The sequence below is a fragment of the Prunus dulcis genome, chromosome 2, assembly GCF_902201215.1.
Source record: "Prunus dulcis chromosome 2, ALMONDv2, whole genome shotgun sequence".
Taxonomy (NCBI): Eukaryota; Viridiplantae; Streptophyta; class Magnoliopsida; order Rosales; family Rosaceae; genus Prunus; species Prunus dulcis.
The window spans coordinates 17868910-17886757 of record NC_047651.1 but is presented as its reverse complement, the minus strand read 5'-3'; the positions used below and the strand labels follow the sequence as shown (position 1 = coordinate 17886757).

The 17848-nt window shown below is 37.8% G+C and overlaps 2 protein-coding genes across 3 annotated transcripts; both read left to right on the top strand.

Moving 5' to 3' along the window:
- The first annotated feature begins 1921 nt into the window (after positions 1-1921).
- LOC117619930 (C-terminal binding protein AN-like) lies at positions 1922-10529 on the top strand. Its single transcript, XM_034350007.1, has 9 exons — positions 1922-3099; positions 4093-4313; positions 5963-6563; positions 7324-7492; positions 7587-7717; positions 8422-9216; positions 9354-9401; positions 9561-9674; positions 10115-10529. Exons 1-9 carry the CDS (start codon positions 2371-2373, stop codon positions 10184-10186), a joined length of 2880 nt encoding a protein of 959 aa, XP_034205898.1. The 5' UTR covers positions 1922-2370; the 3' UTR covers positions 10187-10529.
- A 2058-nt stretch (positions 10530-12587) lies between these two features.
- Positions 12588-17232, top strand: LOC117619929 (protein REVEILLE 3). 2 transcript variants are annotated; one of them, XM_034350006.1, is made up of 9 exons: positions 12588-13051; positions 14026-14083; positions 14468-14591; positions 14681-14848; positions 14962-15087; positions 15362-15471; positions 15639-15698; positions 16493-16609; positions 16728-17232. In XM_034350006.1, exons 1-8 carry the CDS (start codon positions 12768-12770, stop codon positions 16598-16600), a joined length of 1038 nt encoding a protein of 345 aa, XP_034205897.1. In that variant the 5' UTR covers positions 12588-12767; the 3' UTR covers positions 16601-16609; positions 16728-17232. The 2 variants fall into 2 exon arrangements, with proteins under 2 accessions (XP_034205897.1, XP_034205896.1); XM_034350005.1 differs by having other exon boundaries at positions 14675-14848.
- The last annotated feature ends 616 nt before the right edge of the window (positions 17233-17848 follow it).

Sequence of the window (17848 nt, the reverse complement as noted above, 5' to 3'; positions counted from 1 at the left end):
GTTTTGGCTCATTTTTCTTGGGCTTTGATCGAAATGAGCTTTCCACTTCTGGGTTTCCCAATAGAAACCTGGTCCATTGGGGCCTGCCATGCAAACCTTCCCTTCACCAAGGCACTTCCTATTTGTTTATTTATTATTAATTTTATTATCAAAGCGATAAATTACTCTAAATTAATCTAGTATACAGGAAAAGAGATTCAAACACGGGTGCAAGAGAGGCAGTCCACTGCCCTAGCCAACTGACCTAACCCATATTTGCTTTTGTGTTTTATTTTTAATTCAAAACATCATAAAATGACTTATTTCCTTAAATAAATTACCTATATTTGCACACACACAAAATTTCATGAAATTATATATATATATATATATATATAGACAGTCGGGGCCCCTCTCTCTGAGATCTTGTTCAATTGGAATTTAAGAAATTCTTGCCACTTTTATTGAAAGAAAATGTGAAGATTAGTTATGCTAAATGTGGGAACGGAATTTTAACAAAATCATAGGTCAAATATTTTCTATTATTTGGAGATTATTTGATTTGGGCATTCTTGTCTTGAATTTGGGGAAAGAGAAAGGAGAATCTGTTGATTGAATATTCTTAGGGACGAAAATAGCTCCCACAAATTGGTGCTCTCAATGAAAGCACTAATTTGTGGGAGCGATTTTCATCCCTAAGAATATTCATCTGAAGATTCCTTCTTCCTCTTCCTTATCTTTCTATTTGCAAAACAATATGGAATGAAAAGACAACACTCGAGGGATATTGGCCAAAGGCCCTCCGATTCCTAAGTTACGTTGGGTGTTTGTAGGAAAAACAATAGCTAAGAAAGGGTACGAAGATTTCTCTATGATGAGAATTGGGTGGCCAGAGCCTTGTGTGTGTGTGAGAGAAATAGTGTGGCAATTAGGGTTTATGGGAGAGGATTTCTGCAGAGTTTCAGACAAAACTTTAGAATTACCTCAAGCCTTGGTGTAGCCATATATATTTATAAGAGCTTTGGAGGCTAGGATTTCGGAAGAATAATTTCACATATGAAAATAAATTATTCTTCCCCAATTTGGAGATATTGATTTAATTAAGGATTTGATTAACATCAAATCCCCAAATAGGGTAAGAATCAAATAATTTCCAATTTCGTCAAATAATTCCCAAATTGATTGGCTTAATTATTTGACCTAGGATCTGTAGATATTTTGCTTCCACACTAAACATGACATTTTTTTTCCTTGATTACATCATCTTTTGTCATTACAAAAATCATTCTTCTCGCAAATATGGATTGATCAGGACAATGAGTCTACTTTCTTTCATCCAAATTCGAATCTTTGCCCTTATAAATTAGATTAGTTTTTTTTTCTCTGAAAAATTAGATTAGTTTGGACATCCAAATAAGAAGAATAAATTTTAAAGAAATAATTCCATGAAAATATTTACATGAATAGATTGTTGTCGCTACCAAAAAAGAAAAGATTTAGGGCATGTTGTTTTCATTTTCAGAGAACAAAAAAATGAGGCAAAAACACGTTCAGTAGCCCAAAAACATAAAACTTTGAGAATGTTTTCATAAAATGAAAACAAGTTCACGTGTACTTGTAGAAAATAGAAAAAAGTTATTTTCATTCTCATGGAAAACGTTTTCATAAAAATAACTCACATATTATTTCAAATTGTACTACCAAACACGTTTTTATTGTTTTTTTTTAAAAAATATTTTCAAATTAATATACCAGATACATTTTTATTTCTTAAAAATACGTTTTCATTCTATGAAAACATCATCTGAAAATGCTCTCTAAAAACGTTACAAGACCGGCCATTAGTTGTCTAGCTTTTGTTGTTTACTGTTGAAAGAAGAAAAAGGACAAAGGCTGTTTCACTTGTTTTTCGTAGAGCCCAGAACGACGACTCGTGTCCCAAATGGTTGACCCCGTCTGCACTATCGTAAACCGACGAGAAAAAATATCTCCAACCAACACAATCACCCGCTCCATAACACTCCGCATGAAAAAATCCAAATCCACCATGTTACGTTATTTTTTCCCACACATCCAAAATAACCCCCCAAAAAAAAAACTCTCTCTCTCTCTCTCTCTCTCTCTGTTTCTCCGTTCCTCCGTTTGTAAATCTTTCGCTACCAAAAACCCTGTTTTCCGCAACGAACCTCTTCGTTTTCGCAGCTTTCCCAAAACGTGGATCACCAGAGCTTATCCATGTCTTCCATGCCTCCGAAACTTTAATCTCCCACAAGACAAAATACTGAAAAATTAAATTAACAAGGAGAAATTGCTTCATTTTTGTTTTTCTTATTTCAAAACCCTAATTTCCGACATCCGATTCTCCGATTTCGATTGTGAATTAGGGTTTGAATGGAGCAGCATGACAACGACTCGTCTGCGGTGGCCATATCCAAAACCCCCAATTCGATCCAGAATTCGATTCAGGTTCTAAACGGGCCGTCCTTGGCCCACTCCGCCTGGTTCGAAATCCGATTGTTCTACGTCCGGGTCGCGCCGTGCGTGATCGATAGTGTCCCCGACCACCTCACTCTCCGCCACCTCCGCCGAGAAATTGGCGTATCGCTTGAAATCAACGGGGCCAAAGTTCCGGCTTCGGACTCAGCCTCGCTCACGCTCCGGCGCGATCGGGTTGACAAGGAATCGTCGGAGGTCACGTATGTGAGCACCGACAGCGTTCGGGTCACCGGCCCTGTCGAATTCGAGGTGTATGAGAACAATGACATGGTTCTGTGTGGGTCTCTGGAGCGAATGGAGGGTGTTTGGCTCAATGGAAATGCCGGGGGATTGAAGAATGATTCGAAAACGGGTTGGAGTATGGATTGTTATATGGCTGCGTCGATCAATTCGGGTTCTTCCGCTTTTTTTCGGCCAAAACTCGGACTTTCGTCGCCGTCCATCGAGGTTTATATCGCCGGATGTTGCTCCGGCGTGCCGGTCATCTTGACAAAGACGATACAGATTAGCCCGAGGCGGAAGGGCACCCGTCACGCCATGCTGGATGCGATTCCAGAGGATGAGGAGGTTGGGAAGGAGCACGGCAAGAGCTGTAATGGGTTGGTTCGCCATCGGAAAGTTCAGGTATTGAAACGTTGTCATTGATTTTGCTTAGTGTTGGCTATTTTTTAATTGAACATGGTTTTGATAATTGTTCATAGTCACATTGCGATTTTGTGAGGATTTGGCCTTGTAGTAGTAAAGAGTTTGTATCTCTGATGAAATTCATGTAAATTTTTGTGGCTATGGACGCACAATTATTTGGGGCTTTCCTGCATTTGGTTGTTTTATATGGGTATATGTGTTTGCCAGTATGGCATTATGTGTAAGAGTCACTTTGTAGCCTAAGACCCTGTGTTCAACTATGCCTTTGGTTGAAATTATAATATTTTGCAGTTCTATAAGATACTCCATGAATCCTTGTTTTTGTAAAAAAATTACTTATTAATATTTCTATTAAGTGCAATGATAGTGCAACCCACTCTTTCAACGAGGGACTGATGCTGTGGATCATAAGTTTAATTTATTGCTCCAATATTTGATCCACTACTCTTTCTATAGGGAAAGGAGAAGGGATTGCCTAATTTTGTTTATTTATTATTTATTTTAGTTGTTGAGGTCTCTGTTGGGAAGGAAATGTTTGTTGTTTTTTGGATTCGGTTCTATGTTGGGATTTGCTTCTTCAACAAATGCAATAACGACTGCTGCAATGGAAAAGTTCCGCAAACTAGATCAATTCAGGGCTTTCTAAGTTCATTGACAAGCCTAGGGCCCTTTGCTTTTTCATTCTTCTTTTTATTTTTTGGTGGACATATACATATAAAACTTATAGTGCATTGGTGGCTTGCTTATTAACTAGTTAGCTTCATTTCTGCAATGCATTGATCAAAAGATATGCTCTTTTAGGGGGCTTTCCTAAAAATGTTGGTATTTGAAGCTTGTTTTCATACTTAATTTTCCTGCCTTCATTATCACTTTGGTAACCCAGCCTTTGAACTGGAGGAAAGAAGCATAATTATCTTCTGTTGTTTTAACTTTTAACTGACTTAGAGTCCTTGATTGGGTGGGCCTGTGCAGATCACAGAACCTGAAATCGATGAGTGTGAGTCAGAAGGGAAAATTGGACATCATTTCTACTCTGATGACATGTACACTGGTGAAGATGGCCAACTCACATGGTTTAATGCTGGTGTTAGAGTTGGTGTTGGAATTGGCCTCGGGATGTGCCTTGGGATAGGGATTGGTGTTGGACTGCTCATGCGTTCCTATCAAGCGACTACCAGTAATTTCAGGAGGAGGTTTCTCTGAAGTGGATAATTGGGAATGCGGAAACAGGAATAATGAAATATTTAAAGATTGTGGAAGAGGAAGTGAGAACGGCATAAAATCGGTAACATAAATCTGTTGAGCACGAGATTTTGTAGTTGGATTGGAAGTTTTGTACAGTTGTTTCTGTTTAATAGTTTTATGTTTACATAAAGCTTTTTCAAAGGATGCCAAAGTTCTTCATTTCACTCCCAAGGCTGGTTACTGGACCACTGAAATGTTGTTTGAATGAAACATAGACACCGTCACAGTGCGGATTTGCCTAGGTCCTTTTGAAACAGTTCAGCCTTCAGAGAGAGGAAAATGCAATAAACTTTGAAGATCTGATGGAGCTGTAGGTAAAATAACATGACTTGTCTAGCGGCCGGCATAAGCTTGTATGAGGTTCGATTCTACTTTGATGAAGATGTATGTATTTGTCTATTTTTTCATATGTTGTAGAAAGTTTTGCTGTCTTTGGAGTTCGTTGGGAAGTTCATAATATGGATGTTTTTGTAGATAGTGCACTGTTTCTTCACTTGTTTTGAATTGTAATGTTTTTTCTTTTTCTCACTCCTCCATTCTATTAAATAAAATTCAGTGCGAGCAAGCAGTGGGCATGCTGTTGATGAAGTAATGATATAATTTCCTATTGTCCTGTAGATAGATGCCCGTATTTTGATCTCATATGTCATTAAAGAGAAGTTCTTGTAAGTTGTATCCGCATTCGCATGATCAACGCTTAAACAGGTAAATATGGGGACGAGTTGTATACAGAAAATCAATTGCATTTTATTGAAAACAAGATCATGCATTTATAGTTAGCAGGTGAATGCGTTCTTGTATCACCTATACCACAAACCAAGGTTTTGTTATAACACTATTAGCCCCATCATCAACATGAGAAAAAACTTGCATATCTTGATTTCATTTCATATCTTCTGTTTCTATCTCTCTTATCATGAGACTCTCATATCATATGAGAGAGACCGGAACAAATATGAAACCGTTGCGGGTAAGTAATTCATTTTTGTATACAGGTCCATGTAGCATAAAAATTGGAGAACATTTATATGTCAAGTGCTAAAATGATCTATTCCCCCCATATAGAAAACTGTTGGAACTTGCAATGACAACCATCATATTCATATTCATTCCGATTGGACCTGCCAAGTGCCCAATATGTAGCAGCAGCCAAATCATAATCCTCCGTAAGCTAATATGCAACTTGTATAAAATAATAAAAACATCAAAAGGAAAGCAAATATCCGCATATATTCAATATCCATAAGCCTCCGTGACCATGACATTTTAAAGTGCTGCTGGCCGTGGTACGTAGAGATACTAGATGCTATTGAAGCAGAAAAAACACCCTTAAAAAAAAAAGAGTTAAAAAAGAAAGGTGGGGGATATGGAGAGAATTATGTAAAATGACAAGGGTATGTGATGAGTAAACAGAGCGGCAAAGCCGAAGACGACTAGGGGGCACTGGATCTCAGCACTGGACGGACACTTGAATTGAAGCTCTCAACTCTCTCCAGCAAAGCAATGGAAGCTCTCCCCAATCTTAACCCCCAGAAATGCCCAAACTTACAATCATAAACCCTAACCCGCCACCACCAACCCAAACGATGAGCGCCAGCACCGGTCTCAGATCCCCTGTGACAATGCCCCACCGTAGCAGCCCTACGACCTCACCCTCATCGCTCCCCCTGGTCGTCACTCTCAACTGCATCGATGACTTCGCCATGGAGCAAGACTCCTTGTCCGGCGTCGCCGCCGTCGAGCACGTGCCGCTCAGTCGTCTTGCCGACGGAAGGATCGAGTCGGCATCCGCCGTGCTCCTACAGTCCCTTGCCTACCTCCCACGCGCCGCCCAGCGCCGCCTCCGGCCCTACCAGCTCATCCTCTGCCTCGGCTCAGCCGACCGCGCCGTCGATTCGGCCTTGGCCGCCGACCTCGGGCTCCGGCTCGTCCACGTAGATACATCGCGCGCCGAGGAGATCGCCGACACGGTCATGGCGCTCTTCCTCGGCTTGCTGCGCCGGACGCACATGCTCTCCCGCCACGCACTCTCGGCTTCAGGGTGGCTTGGTTCGATCCAGCCGCTGTGCCGTGGGATGAGAAGGTGTCGTGGTTTGGTTTTGGGGATTATCGGTAGATCTGCGTCGGCGAGGTCTCTGGCTACTAGGAGCTTGGCTTTCAAAATGAGTGTGCTCTATTTCGATGTTCAAGATGTAGAGGTACCATTTCGATCATATCTACCTCTCTGTCTTTCATAATTGGCTGTTGCAGTTGATGTTTAGTAGCACCAAATGTGCTTCATTTTGAAGTTTGTGAATCGAATAAGGTTGAGTGGTTTAACACGGAGTATCTAAAATGTGAAATATGTAACATTTGAATGTGCTTTTATATTTCATATTAATTTTGTCGAGAGACAATGTTCTTCTTATGCTTACTGAAGCATAGTATGATGGAAATGTGCTGGAATTTATGTTTGTGCTGTCCTAATCTACGTTCTGAGCTTAAAATGTATTCAGATGGGAAAAAAAGTTTAGATATATTCATTGTGATGTTTCAAGCTTAAAGTGCGCTTCTTTAATATTTATTTTGGGACGGATTTGGGTAGGTCTTATCAAAGTAGAATGCATTACTTGGGGAAACTTCTGAAATTGTGGACTTTTACTTATTTACTTATTGGGTATGTTGGCTGTTGTGTGGTAATTGCTACTAGCCTCAAATTCATATGAATTCTGAAAAGTAATTTTTTTAGTATCTTTAAATATTTTTCACTATATATTCGTCAAATTGAAGTGACCTGTGAACTTTATGAAACTTTATGTGAAAATAAACTTGTTTTTCCACTTTCATTGGTGGTAATTGAATAAGATTGACATTGTGTATTTTCTAGTTTCAAACTACCTTTTGCGTCTCACATTTGATTCTTAAGGTTGAATTTATTATTTTTTCTTTAAACTTTTTGCCTGAAACATGATATCTCAGGTGAACGGAAAAGTGAGCAGGTCTTCCGTAAGCTTTCCTTCTGCTGCCCGAAGAATGGATACTCTTAATGATTTACTGGCTGCAAGTGACCTTGTTTCACTTCACTGTTCTCTGACAAATGAAACAGTTCAGATTCTCAATGCTGAATGTTTACAGCACGTAAAGCCTGGTACATTTATCCTCATTTTGGTCTGTGTTTAGGGAACTTTTTGGTCCCTTATATTTTATATTAGTGTGGAATGATATATAGTTTTCTTGTGCAGGAGCATTTCTTGTAAACACGGGGAGCAGTCAGCTATTGGATGATTGTTTTGTGAAACAGCTTTTGATTGATGGAACCTTAGCTGGGTGTGCTTTGGATGGTGCTGAAGGCCCACAATGGATGGAAGCATGGGTATGCTAACTAGTTATGGGTTATGGACTTGCTAACATAGGCTGTGTCAATTTCTGAGCAAATACTTGTACTTGATTGCTTCAGCATGCTTTTCATTTATCCATTTAGTTTAGTTCCTTTTTTGTTCCATTTCCAGAGTGGTCTCCTGCTTTCTTGTCTTGTTAAAGGGTCCAGACTTTCTCATCAAATAGCCTTGGAGCTCTAATCTGTAGGTCAAATTTTGTTGCAAACTGTCCATGCTGACATGCAAAGTATGTGTATGTCTGTGGATGTTTTTGTTCTAGCCTTGTACTATATCTTCTCATTGATTGCCACCTTGCCTAATTGTAGGGAAAAAAAAATTGTTTCTCATCTCCTATCAGTCTTGGGTGCTTGGTTTCTGAATTATTGGATGTGGATTGTGCTTATCATAGTAGAAAAATTGCATTTGCATTGTTAGCCAAAACTGCCTTTGAACTGACACATGGCTTTGTAGCCCTTGCTATGAAACCACATGGTGTTTGGTTGACATGTGCCCTCTGTGAAAGGGGGAAAGGGATGGAAATTTTACTTGCTTCTGGATGATCGTATATTCTGATAGTATTTTTCTTCTTTCTTTCTCATTGTATATTATGGCTACCCATATATGAGTGATGCAGTCCTGGAACATCAAAATTTGATATATCAGGGTGATGCTAAGATATCTTGTCATGGGTTTACTTCAGGTAAAGGAGATGCCCAATGTGTTGATACTTCCACACAGTGCAGATTATAGTGAAGAAGTATGGTTGGAAATAAGGGAGAAAGCTATCTCCATATTGCAGTCATTCTTCTTTGATGGGATTGTTCCAAAAAATGCTGTATCGGATGAAGAGGATGAAAGTGAAATAGGTGATGAAAATGAAGGGTCAGATAAACTGGACAGAGAAAGTAGCTTGCAGCTATCCGTTGTTGAGCAACCAACTGAAGTCATTCATGCAAGTCCAGAAAGCTCTCAGAAGAAAGAAGCTAATCAATCCAAGGAGTCTCCTACCCAGCACCAAGGTTCAGGTTTGTCTCAAAGTACTGCCACTCGATCTGATGGAAGACGAGGCAGAGCAGGTAAGAAAGCCAAAAAGAGGCACGCACATCAAAAATCCAGGCAAAAATCCGATGACCCTTCACAAGAAAAAGAAAGTACCTCTCAGCGGGAAGAAGACACAGCTATGAGTGGCACTGATCAAGCATTAAGCTCCAGCTCTCGGTTTGCCTCCCCAGAAGACTTAAGAAGTAGGAAAACTCCCATAGAATCAATGCAAGAATCTCCTTCCGACCAGCTTCTAAAATCTAGCCGGAGGCTCAGTGGAAAGCCTGGTGAGCTGTTGAAGGATGGGTATGTTGTATCTTTGTATGCAAGAGATCGTCCTGCTCTCCATGTCGCAAGGCAAAGAGTTAAAGGTGGTGGTTGGTTCCTAGATACTATGTCAAATGTATCGAAAAGAGATCCAGCAGCTCAGTTCCTCATTGTTTCAAGAAGCAAGGTTAGTATGCAAGAACTTATTTATTTTCTTTTGGACCTAAATTGTCGCCTATTATGCAATCTATGGTGGCTAGTGTGACTGAATTTTTTAATTGCGATCTCATTAGCTGATATGAGAGCATTGATTTCTTATTGTAGGACACAATTGGTTTGCGATCTTTTGCTGCTGGTGGAAAGTTACTGCAGGTAACGTTAGTTTACTGTGGTTGCATTCGAACTCCCTAACATTGCTTTTATCAACTGTCACTCCAGGAAGTCGTTAACTTTGAAAGAGATTACAAATTGATCCTAAAATGCCACAGCTTCTGTTTGGGATTAAAATCAGGTGCCATTTTAACATTGCAGATAAATAGAAGAATGGAATTTGTATTTGCCAGTCACAGTTTTGATGTCTGGGAGAGTTGGATGTTGGAAGGTTCTCTGGAGGAATGTAGGCTGGTTAACTGTAGAAATCCGTTGGTAAGGTCCTTTACTTTATGTAGTTATATCATATATGCTTTCATGATAAAGTTGTCTCCTTAAGCTTGACCAAACATGTTCCCCCACAAAAGAAGAAAAAATTTGCTCATGGTATTTTTGTAGCCATGGGTGATTAGATTTGATACTGTAAGAATTTGCCTCTCATTTCTGACTCTATGCTATAATTGTATCCCATCCTAGATGTGCTAAATTGTGAGGGCTTTGTTTGGCTTGCTAAATTGAGCTTATCATTCAATGAAGAATGATTTTCTGATGAATTGCTTCGTATGCCTCAATTGAACATTTTACTGTTATCAATTGCCCTCGGTTAATTTTAGTGCATATATTCATTTCATGTGAAGTTCATAAAATAGTTATTATTGTTGGCAATTTCCTTTCTCTCACCTTTAGAATTCTTCATTGATGCAAAAAAAATGTAGGCTGTTTTGGAAGTAAGCATCGAGATTCTGGCCACCATAGGGGAAGATGGGGTTACACGCTGGCTTGATTAGACTCGAACATGAGAGTATAAGAAGCCGAACATTATTCTGACTTTTTTTTCCCTCTTCTGAGGTTTGTATCATTTTTAAACATCCTGAAAGTTGTAAAGTTCTTTTTTGTTATTATTTTTGGTTCCCTCCACTTCCATTTTCGGTTTTTCTGTTATAATATTATCAGCTAGTAGGGAGATTTGTGTCGTGGGTTTTCAGCCTCCGGATATGAGATGCATGTATTTTATAATGTACAAGGTATAATATCCTTTGGTTTCCTCCAAGGGATGGCGGTTGTATAACTCATTCCTCAAGGAAGTTGAAGTTTCAGTTTAGTGTTATTTTATGACCTAAATATGCTTAAGTGCACCAATTTGCAGATATGGGATGTGCACAAATCATTTCTACCTCCCTGTTAGAATTTCTTTGAATATGTTCAAGACTTGAACAAAACTCATATTGAAGAGTGGAGATGTGTACCGTTTACGGACGAGATCAAGTCCCCAACCTTGCAAGTGTAGGGTTTCGTTTACGATGGTGATCCCATTGTATGTACCAGGTGTTCTGATGGAATGGCATTTTACGGGTATCCCAATTTAATCACGTACTGTTATATATTTTAATTTTGTCCCGTGGTAGTGCTGTGATTGGTTTGGAATACCTTTGTATGGAAGTTCTTTTTGGGGCGGGACCTTGGAATGCTGTACAATGCTTTTGGCAACTCCATTGTCCGAGGACCACCAAAGAAGTAAATAATGAGCCTTATAATTAAATTGAATTTCCCTTGCAAATTGTTATAATGCATGGCCAACAATGACCACCTAGCTTTTCCTTTTAATTAATCCTGTAGATTGCTTGGGACACTGATAATTCCAATTAAGACGTGATTACATGATTCACTTTTAATTAACTCATATTAAATTAACTAATTAGGTTTTGCTTGTTTAGTACGTCTTCTTTGACTCTGTTGACCAAAAGGAGCAGGCCAAGATCTTCTTGATTAACAGCGCTGCTGTCGACAAACTCTAGAAACTCTAGATCCTTCCCTGCACCTTTCAGATTTTGTTGGTAGAATATTATAATAATATTATTATAGATTACAGATACACTTGATGTCATTTCTTACCCGTTTTAAATTTTTAATTGTCTTTATACTGTTTAATTCACGTTTTAGCCGCTGAATTGTTCCCAAGTTTAAGATAGATCCAACCACAATTTATGCAGTATTCAATCTCGCTGCTATGGTATTTCAATATCTCAATGTGTATAAAAATTACTTTGAATTGACAAGCTTTCGTCTGATATGCGACTAAATATGACATATAATCATTTTTTGATAATTAGATCAGAAAAAATCAAATATGACGTATGATACTTTTACGATTATTAGATCATCAACATTTATAAATCTGACGGTCGAAACGTAGTTGGAATTAAATGTCATACATGGTAGAGCTTCCAATCTCAAAGTCCCTTAAAACATACCTAAAATTTGGCATCCGATGTGTTGTCATTCTTGTCTCAAAATAAGGGTATGCTCCTAATTTGGGGGTTAGAGTTTTGGTATGGGTTGCAAAAGGAGACCTTTCTGTGAAGTTAGAGATCTATCCATTTTCAAATGGAATTGTATGCCAAAACTAAAACAAAATAATGAAAAAAAAGAAAAAAAAGAAGATCAAGACAAGACTTTTCCTCATACTTGACAACCACGAAGAACAATGACAAAGTTGGACAGTGTTGGGCCACTTTGGGGGAGAGAGACTTCTGCTCACGTCACTTACCAGAGAAAAAAATAAAGGAACTTTGGGCATGCCCTTAAACTCTAACCAATTGGATTATCCCACGTAGCTAAAAACTTGTGGAATTTAATATTATACGGCGTTGCACTTGCCACATGCCCCTTCCCGTATGCCCATTGCCCAGCACACAGTCTGATACCACATCGAAATGTCGCCACGTGTGCGGTCATACCCAAGACGTACGTAATATTTTTAGTATTCATATTACAGCTAAAATAGAATATATGTAAAAATATATCTAAGTTAACAAATATACTGATAATTTTGATATGGTAATTAAATTTTGTCACCTAAGGCAAAATTTTATTTTTGGTTTCTATAGTTTATCGAATTTTCCACTTTGATTTTTAAGGTTTTAATTATGGCAATTTAACTCTAATAATTTGATGTCTATTGTAATTGAAGGACACGTTCAAATTCCTGTTAAATTTCACGATGGAATAAGTATGAGTCTGTTATTTGTTGAGGATTAGATTGAAATTAAATTGTGTTTTTAAATAATCGAAATTAAAATTACTTAGATTAAAATGGAGAAATTATCAAACTATAAAGACTAAAAATGACTTTCTTTCCTATAATTTATAAATAAATACTTAAATAGGTGGAACTGCCAAAGGCGGTTTCATTTCTACACCACATTTTCCTACCAAAACAAAAACACCAACACAAACCAAAATTGTCAAGCAACAAAAAACCCACATTTCAGAAAACAGAGAAAACGCTTTCACTTTGTGTGGTTTGTTTACAAAGTTAACAGCTTTGAAGGTTGAAGCTCTGAGATTATAGGCAGCTTCTTGTAGCTTATGGTGTCTGTGAACCCAAACCCAGCTCAAGGTTTTTACTTGTTCGATCCCATGAATATGGGCCTTCCGGGTCTCAATTCTATGCCACCGCCGACAGCAACTGCTACTACAGCTTCGGCCGCGACCAGTACGACGGCTTGTACTGCGTCGTCCACGCCTTCCAACACCACGTCGTTGCTGGCAGAGGATCAAAGCAAGAAGATCCGGAAACCGTATACGATTACCAAGTCCAGGGAGAGCTGGACGGAGCAAGAGCACGACAAGTTTCTCGAAGCTCTTCAGCTGTAAGCCAGCTCAATTTTATGTTATTACTGTTGTTTTTTTGGGTTTATGTTTGCGAATTTGGGCTCTGTTTTGTTGCTCAAGAAAATTGGGGACAGGGTATGGAAAATAGATGAAAAAGCTTGGTTTTTTACAAAATATAACAATTAAATGGAAAAGCTTTGTTTTCAATTTCAATGACTGAACGACTGGTTTGGAATGGTTTTTTTTTTTTTTTTTTTTGGGGTAATGGATTATTTATTTTTCCTTGCCTTTCTTACTAACCAAGTAGAGAATTAGAGTTTATTGCGGGTCATTCGGTTTTTGGATATTTGGTACTTATAATTATAGATAATTTGGCGGGTTTTACTAGTGCCAAATATATTAATTTGGCTAAGTTGGAGTTAAAAGTTTGTCCCAAGGGTGAGTTTTTTGGGTTTTGGACTATTGGGGTAGCAGCTTTCAAGTATAAGAGAAATGAGACCTTGTATATTGTGAATGTTCTTTTGTACCTTAGGCCGTATTTGAAATTAATATATCGGTTTAGTTGATCCAACTGATCGGATTAGGTTCATTTAAGTGATGAATTTATTTTATACAAGTTTCAAATCTTGAACATTTCTTTGATTTTGGAATTTCATTATTGATACCAATTTTTAGGTAGTACTAGGTGCTTTACATAGTTTGGTATCCAAGAAAATTGAGATACAAAGGTGGTGGGGGAAAAGATCAAAAATAGTACTAAGCTCGTCTAAGTGGAGTTTACTGTTTTCTCAAGTCGTAATTTTTTTTTTTAATTCGTTATATATTTAGATTTGTTGAATAGCAGGACTTGCCTCAGTAGGTCGCCCAAAAGAAAAAAAGATAGAGTAGAAAACTTGAATGTATGTTTAATTATTTTCATGCAAGTCATTCCTCCTTAATTATATTTTCTTTTAAAAAAAATTCGTCCTTGTTTATGTTTCATTCTTATTTTTGTTTACTTGGCTCAACTTAGATTTGATCGTGACTGGAAGAAGATTGAAGCATTTGTTGGCTCAAAAACGGTTATCCAGGTGACTACTTTTTGCAGTCAAACTTATCATCTATTTGCAGATAGAAAATAAACAAAAACGTAGGAGAAATATAATACCCTTTTTTTTTTTTTTTTTTTTTTTTTGTTTTGGTTATGAGGTTTTTTCATTGTCTTTCTCGGGTGTATAGGGAAGAGTCATATGAATACTGGAAGAATATCAAAACATTTTGTAGGGTTCTGCAAGAATGCCTCTTAAAATTTCATGATTGTAGCATCTATTAAGTGATTATGTATATCACTTACCTTTAGTAGGCCCTGTATCTGCTTGGTGACTTGGTCTTATCGAATTTCTTTTGGCTCCATTTCAATTCATATATGATATACATGTCTTCACTGTATTAAAGGTAAGTGATATTCCTGTCAGATACGTAGTCATGCACAGAAGTACTTTTTAAAGGTTCAGAAGAAAGGGACAAGTGAACATGTACCTCCACCTCGGCCTAAGAGGAAAGCGACTCATCCATACCCACAAAAGGCTCCAAAAAGTGGTAAACATAGTCAACCATTGTTTTATTGGAAATTTTTCTTATGGTTTTAAAAGAATTCTCGTTCATAAGTTAATTTCTTGTAGCTGCAGTTGTATCTCAAGTTGCTGGGCAGTTTCAATCTTCATCTGCTTTGCTCAATGGATACGTTTACCAGCCTGATTCTTCATTTGCGCTTGGAACTCCAGTTACCAGTGCAACTTTATCTTCGTGGAGTTATAATTCTGTGCCTCCAGTCAATGTGTCGAAAATAACTAAAGGTTTCAGCTTTTCCTGCCTGTCTTTGTGACTTATTCTTGATCAATTTAACCATAATAAGTTGTTCCTCTATTTTGTTAAAATATGATTTATTTTTTTTCGTGTTATTTATTAGACGATGGAAGGTTAGCGGGGCCAACTGTTGCACATAACTCTTGCTACAGTAGTAATGAAAGCAACCCAACAACTTGGCAAATGAGTGAGAAAGTTGATCAAGCAGATCCTGGCCAGCCACATAGAGGTTTAAATTCTCTCTTTTTTAAATATGTCTTTGTTATGTTTGAATTAAGAAGTTTTATTCTTGTTAAAATTATATCAACTGCTTAAGGAGGTGATATTGGAGTGTAGCCTTTGACATCTACATTCTATCCTTAACCAGTTTCATACAGTAAGATGTTGCTTGCATGAAACTCATAATCAGATGTAGATTCTTCTCTGGTATTGCAATGTTCATCAGCTGTCCATGACATTTGTTTCAATTATATTGGTATTAAATTCAGTTCCTGTATGTGCAGTTTTGCCAGATTTTGCTCAGGTGTATAAATTTATCGGCAGTGTGTTTGACCCCAATGCGACTAGTCATTTGGAGAGATTGAAAGAATTAGACCCCATAAATTTGGAAACCGTAAGTTGATTTTAAAATCTTTGTAACCAATTTTATTTATTTATTTGGCCATTCATGTCATTGAAAGAGTTCGCATTTAGACTCTAGTTTTAGAACAGTTGTTTGGTCTTGCTCTAACTGCTAAGGAAGGTGCTGATTTACTCAAGTGTTATTTGGATCCTTCCCAGGTACTTTTGCTGATGCGGAACCTCTCCCTTAATTTGACAAGTCCTGAATTTGAGGATCATGTAAGTATTCTCTTTCGTGGCTAAAGCATTTCTTTCTTGACAGACGCAACATTCTAATTGTTTGTCTTCTATGGTTTTAAAACTTTGGCATGAGTGAGTGGAGCATAATCCTTGCATCTCATGATAACATTTTCCTTTGTGTTTGGTAACTACTAAACTGAACTTTCACTATTACACCTAATAGTCTACTTCATTAAGATAACCTGGTAAATTCTATTTAGCTCACAGATAGGTTAGGTTCGTGCTGACTGTATGTGGTAATAGTTTATTGGTATTATTTCATCATGGAGCTTCAGAGTACGAGGAATGCATGTCTCTGATGAGAACAATGTAGTTGTTGAAGAATTTCTGCCCATATTTTGTGCATCTAGCATCACACAGAAGTCTCCTAGTTGAAATGTGAAATTTATTTATTGATTGCTGATCCAACTATAAAGATTAAACATGATGCTTTTGTTCACAATTCAGCTATTGCCTATTATTCCCTACTTACAGTTGGCAAGCTGGTTACCACACAAGTCAATCATCTACTTGGTTGAATTTGTAAAATGATTATACGAGACTGTTACATCCATTTTGTTGCATAAGAAGATTGATTCATCTGAAAAAGTGCTTTAGTTTCTAGCTTGGGACAAACTTTTCTATGCTTTGCTTGTCTTTGAGCCTTATGGAACAAGTCATGTGAATGCTTTTCACTCTTCACTTTAGATTTAGTGTCTTTCCTAGCAAACATATGAGATTTTACTAAGTTTATATTGTGATTTGCATATTAACGGCTCTCTTTGTCTATACAGAGAAAACTACTTTCATCATATGATGCCGACTCTGAGAAAGCTAAATCTGATAGCAATTGCAACTTTTCTTGCATTGGTAAATCAGAGAATGCCATCCTATCTGCTTAGGAAATGAAGGTAAATGGAATTTCCTCTCTTTTTGTTTTTATTTCTGAAAAGATAGAGAAGGCAAATAGAACTTTTCAACTCCTCTATATTTGCAACTAATATCTACCCATTGTTGAACTCTTAACAGTGGATTCCAGGGCAGGAGTGCTGAGCGACCAAGTTCACTAACAGTTATAGTGCGTAGAGGCTTTGTATATATGTAGAATGCGCGGTGACGAGTTTTCGAGAATATATCTGTTACTATGTAGCTTGTCGAAGGACCAACCCCAGTTTTGTGTGCATACCATACTTTGAACCTTGTCATCAAGGAATGTGGGATGATACAGTCAACTTCAATGTTTGTCCCGGAGGCTGTCTTGTATAGGGTTTCGGGTATATGGTTGTAATATTTTTTTTTTGTTTTTACATAATGTGGAATAAAAGTAGGAGCTCAAAATGGTAACAATAAGAGAAATCTGCTACCTGTATGGTTCCTGTGCCTTTTACACCATGCAAAATGGTTCCTTAACCAAAAGTTCTTGCATTTTGGGTGTACCTCGTTGAGCTTTCTGCGCTTAAATCAAATTTTGTTTAGAGGTTATAACACTTCAATAAATGGAGCATAAAGATCTCTTGCGTATGCAATTTGTTTATATCATCTTGCTTTCTGACCAGATCAACGTTCACTTTCAAATGTGCATGGCAGGTTGTAAATTGTGCTACGGGTGTATTCAATTTGGAAGGGATTTTAAACGACTTTAAAAATCCAAGGGTATTCAATCAAGATTTTAAAAGAGTATAAAAATCTGAGTGTGTTTAATCTTCTAATGACTCCTACAAAATCTAGCCTTACCCCGTGATGTTTTGGTGGATTTCAAATATTTCCATGGTGCACCCACCCATCCAACCCACCGAAACGCCTTTCCCCTTCCACCACCACCACCACAATCATAACACCTCATACGTTGGAAAAATTCATCAAAGTTTGTACTTTGTAATAAAAAATCTACAAATCCAGTCTGTAGGAGTCTACAGGATTCTCCCAGAGTCCATGTGGAAACTACAGGAGTTTATAGAAATCCATGAAATCTGTCGCTTAATAAAAGTCTTTCAAAATCCTCTGAGATCTTACTGAATACAACCGCATAATATGCATAATCCAATCGACCCTCAAACGATAACTAAATTCAAATTCAAGTATAACGTCGTACTCGGAACGACATGGAGATCATTTTAAGACCAAATGGGTCACCCAAACAGGGCTCACGC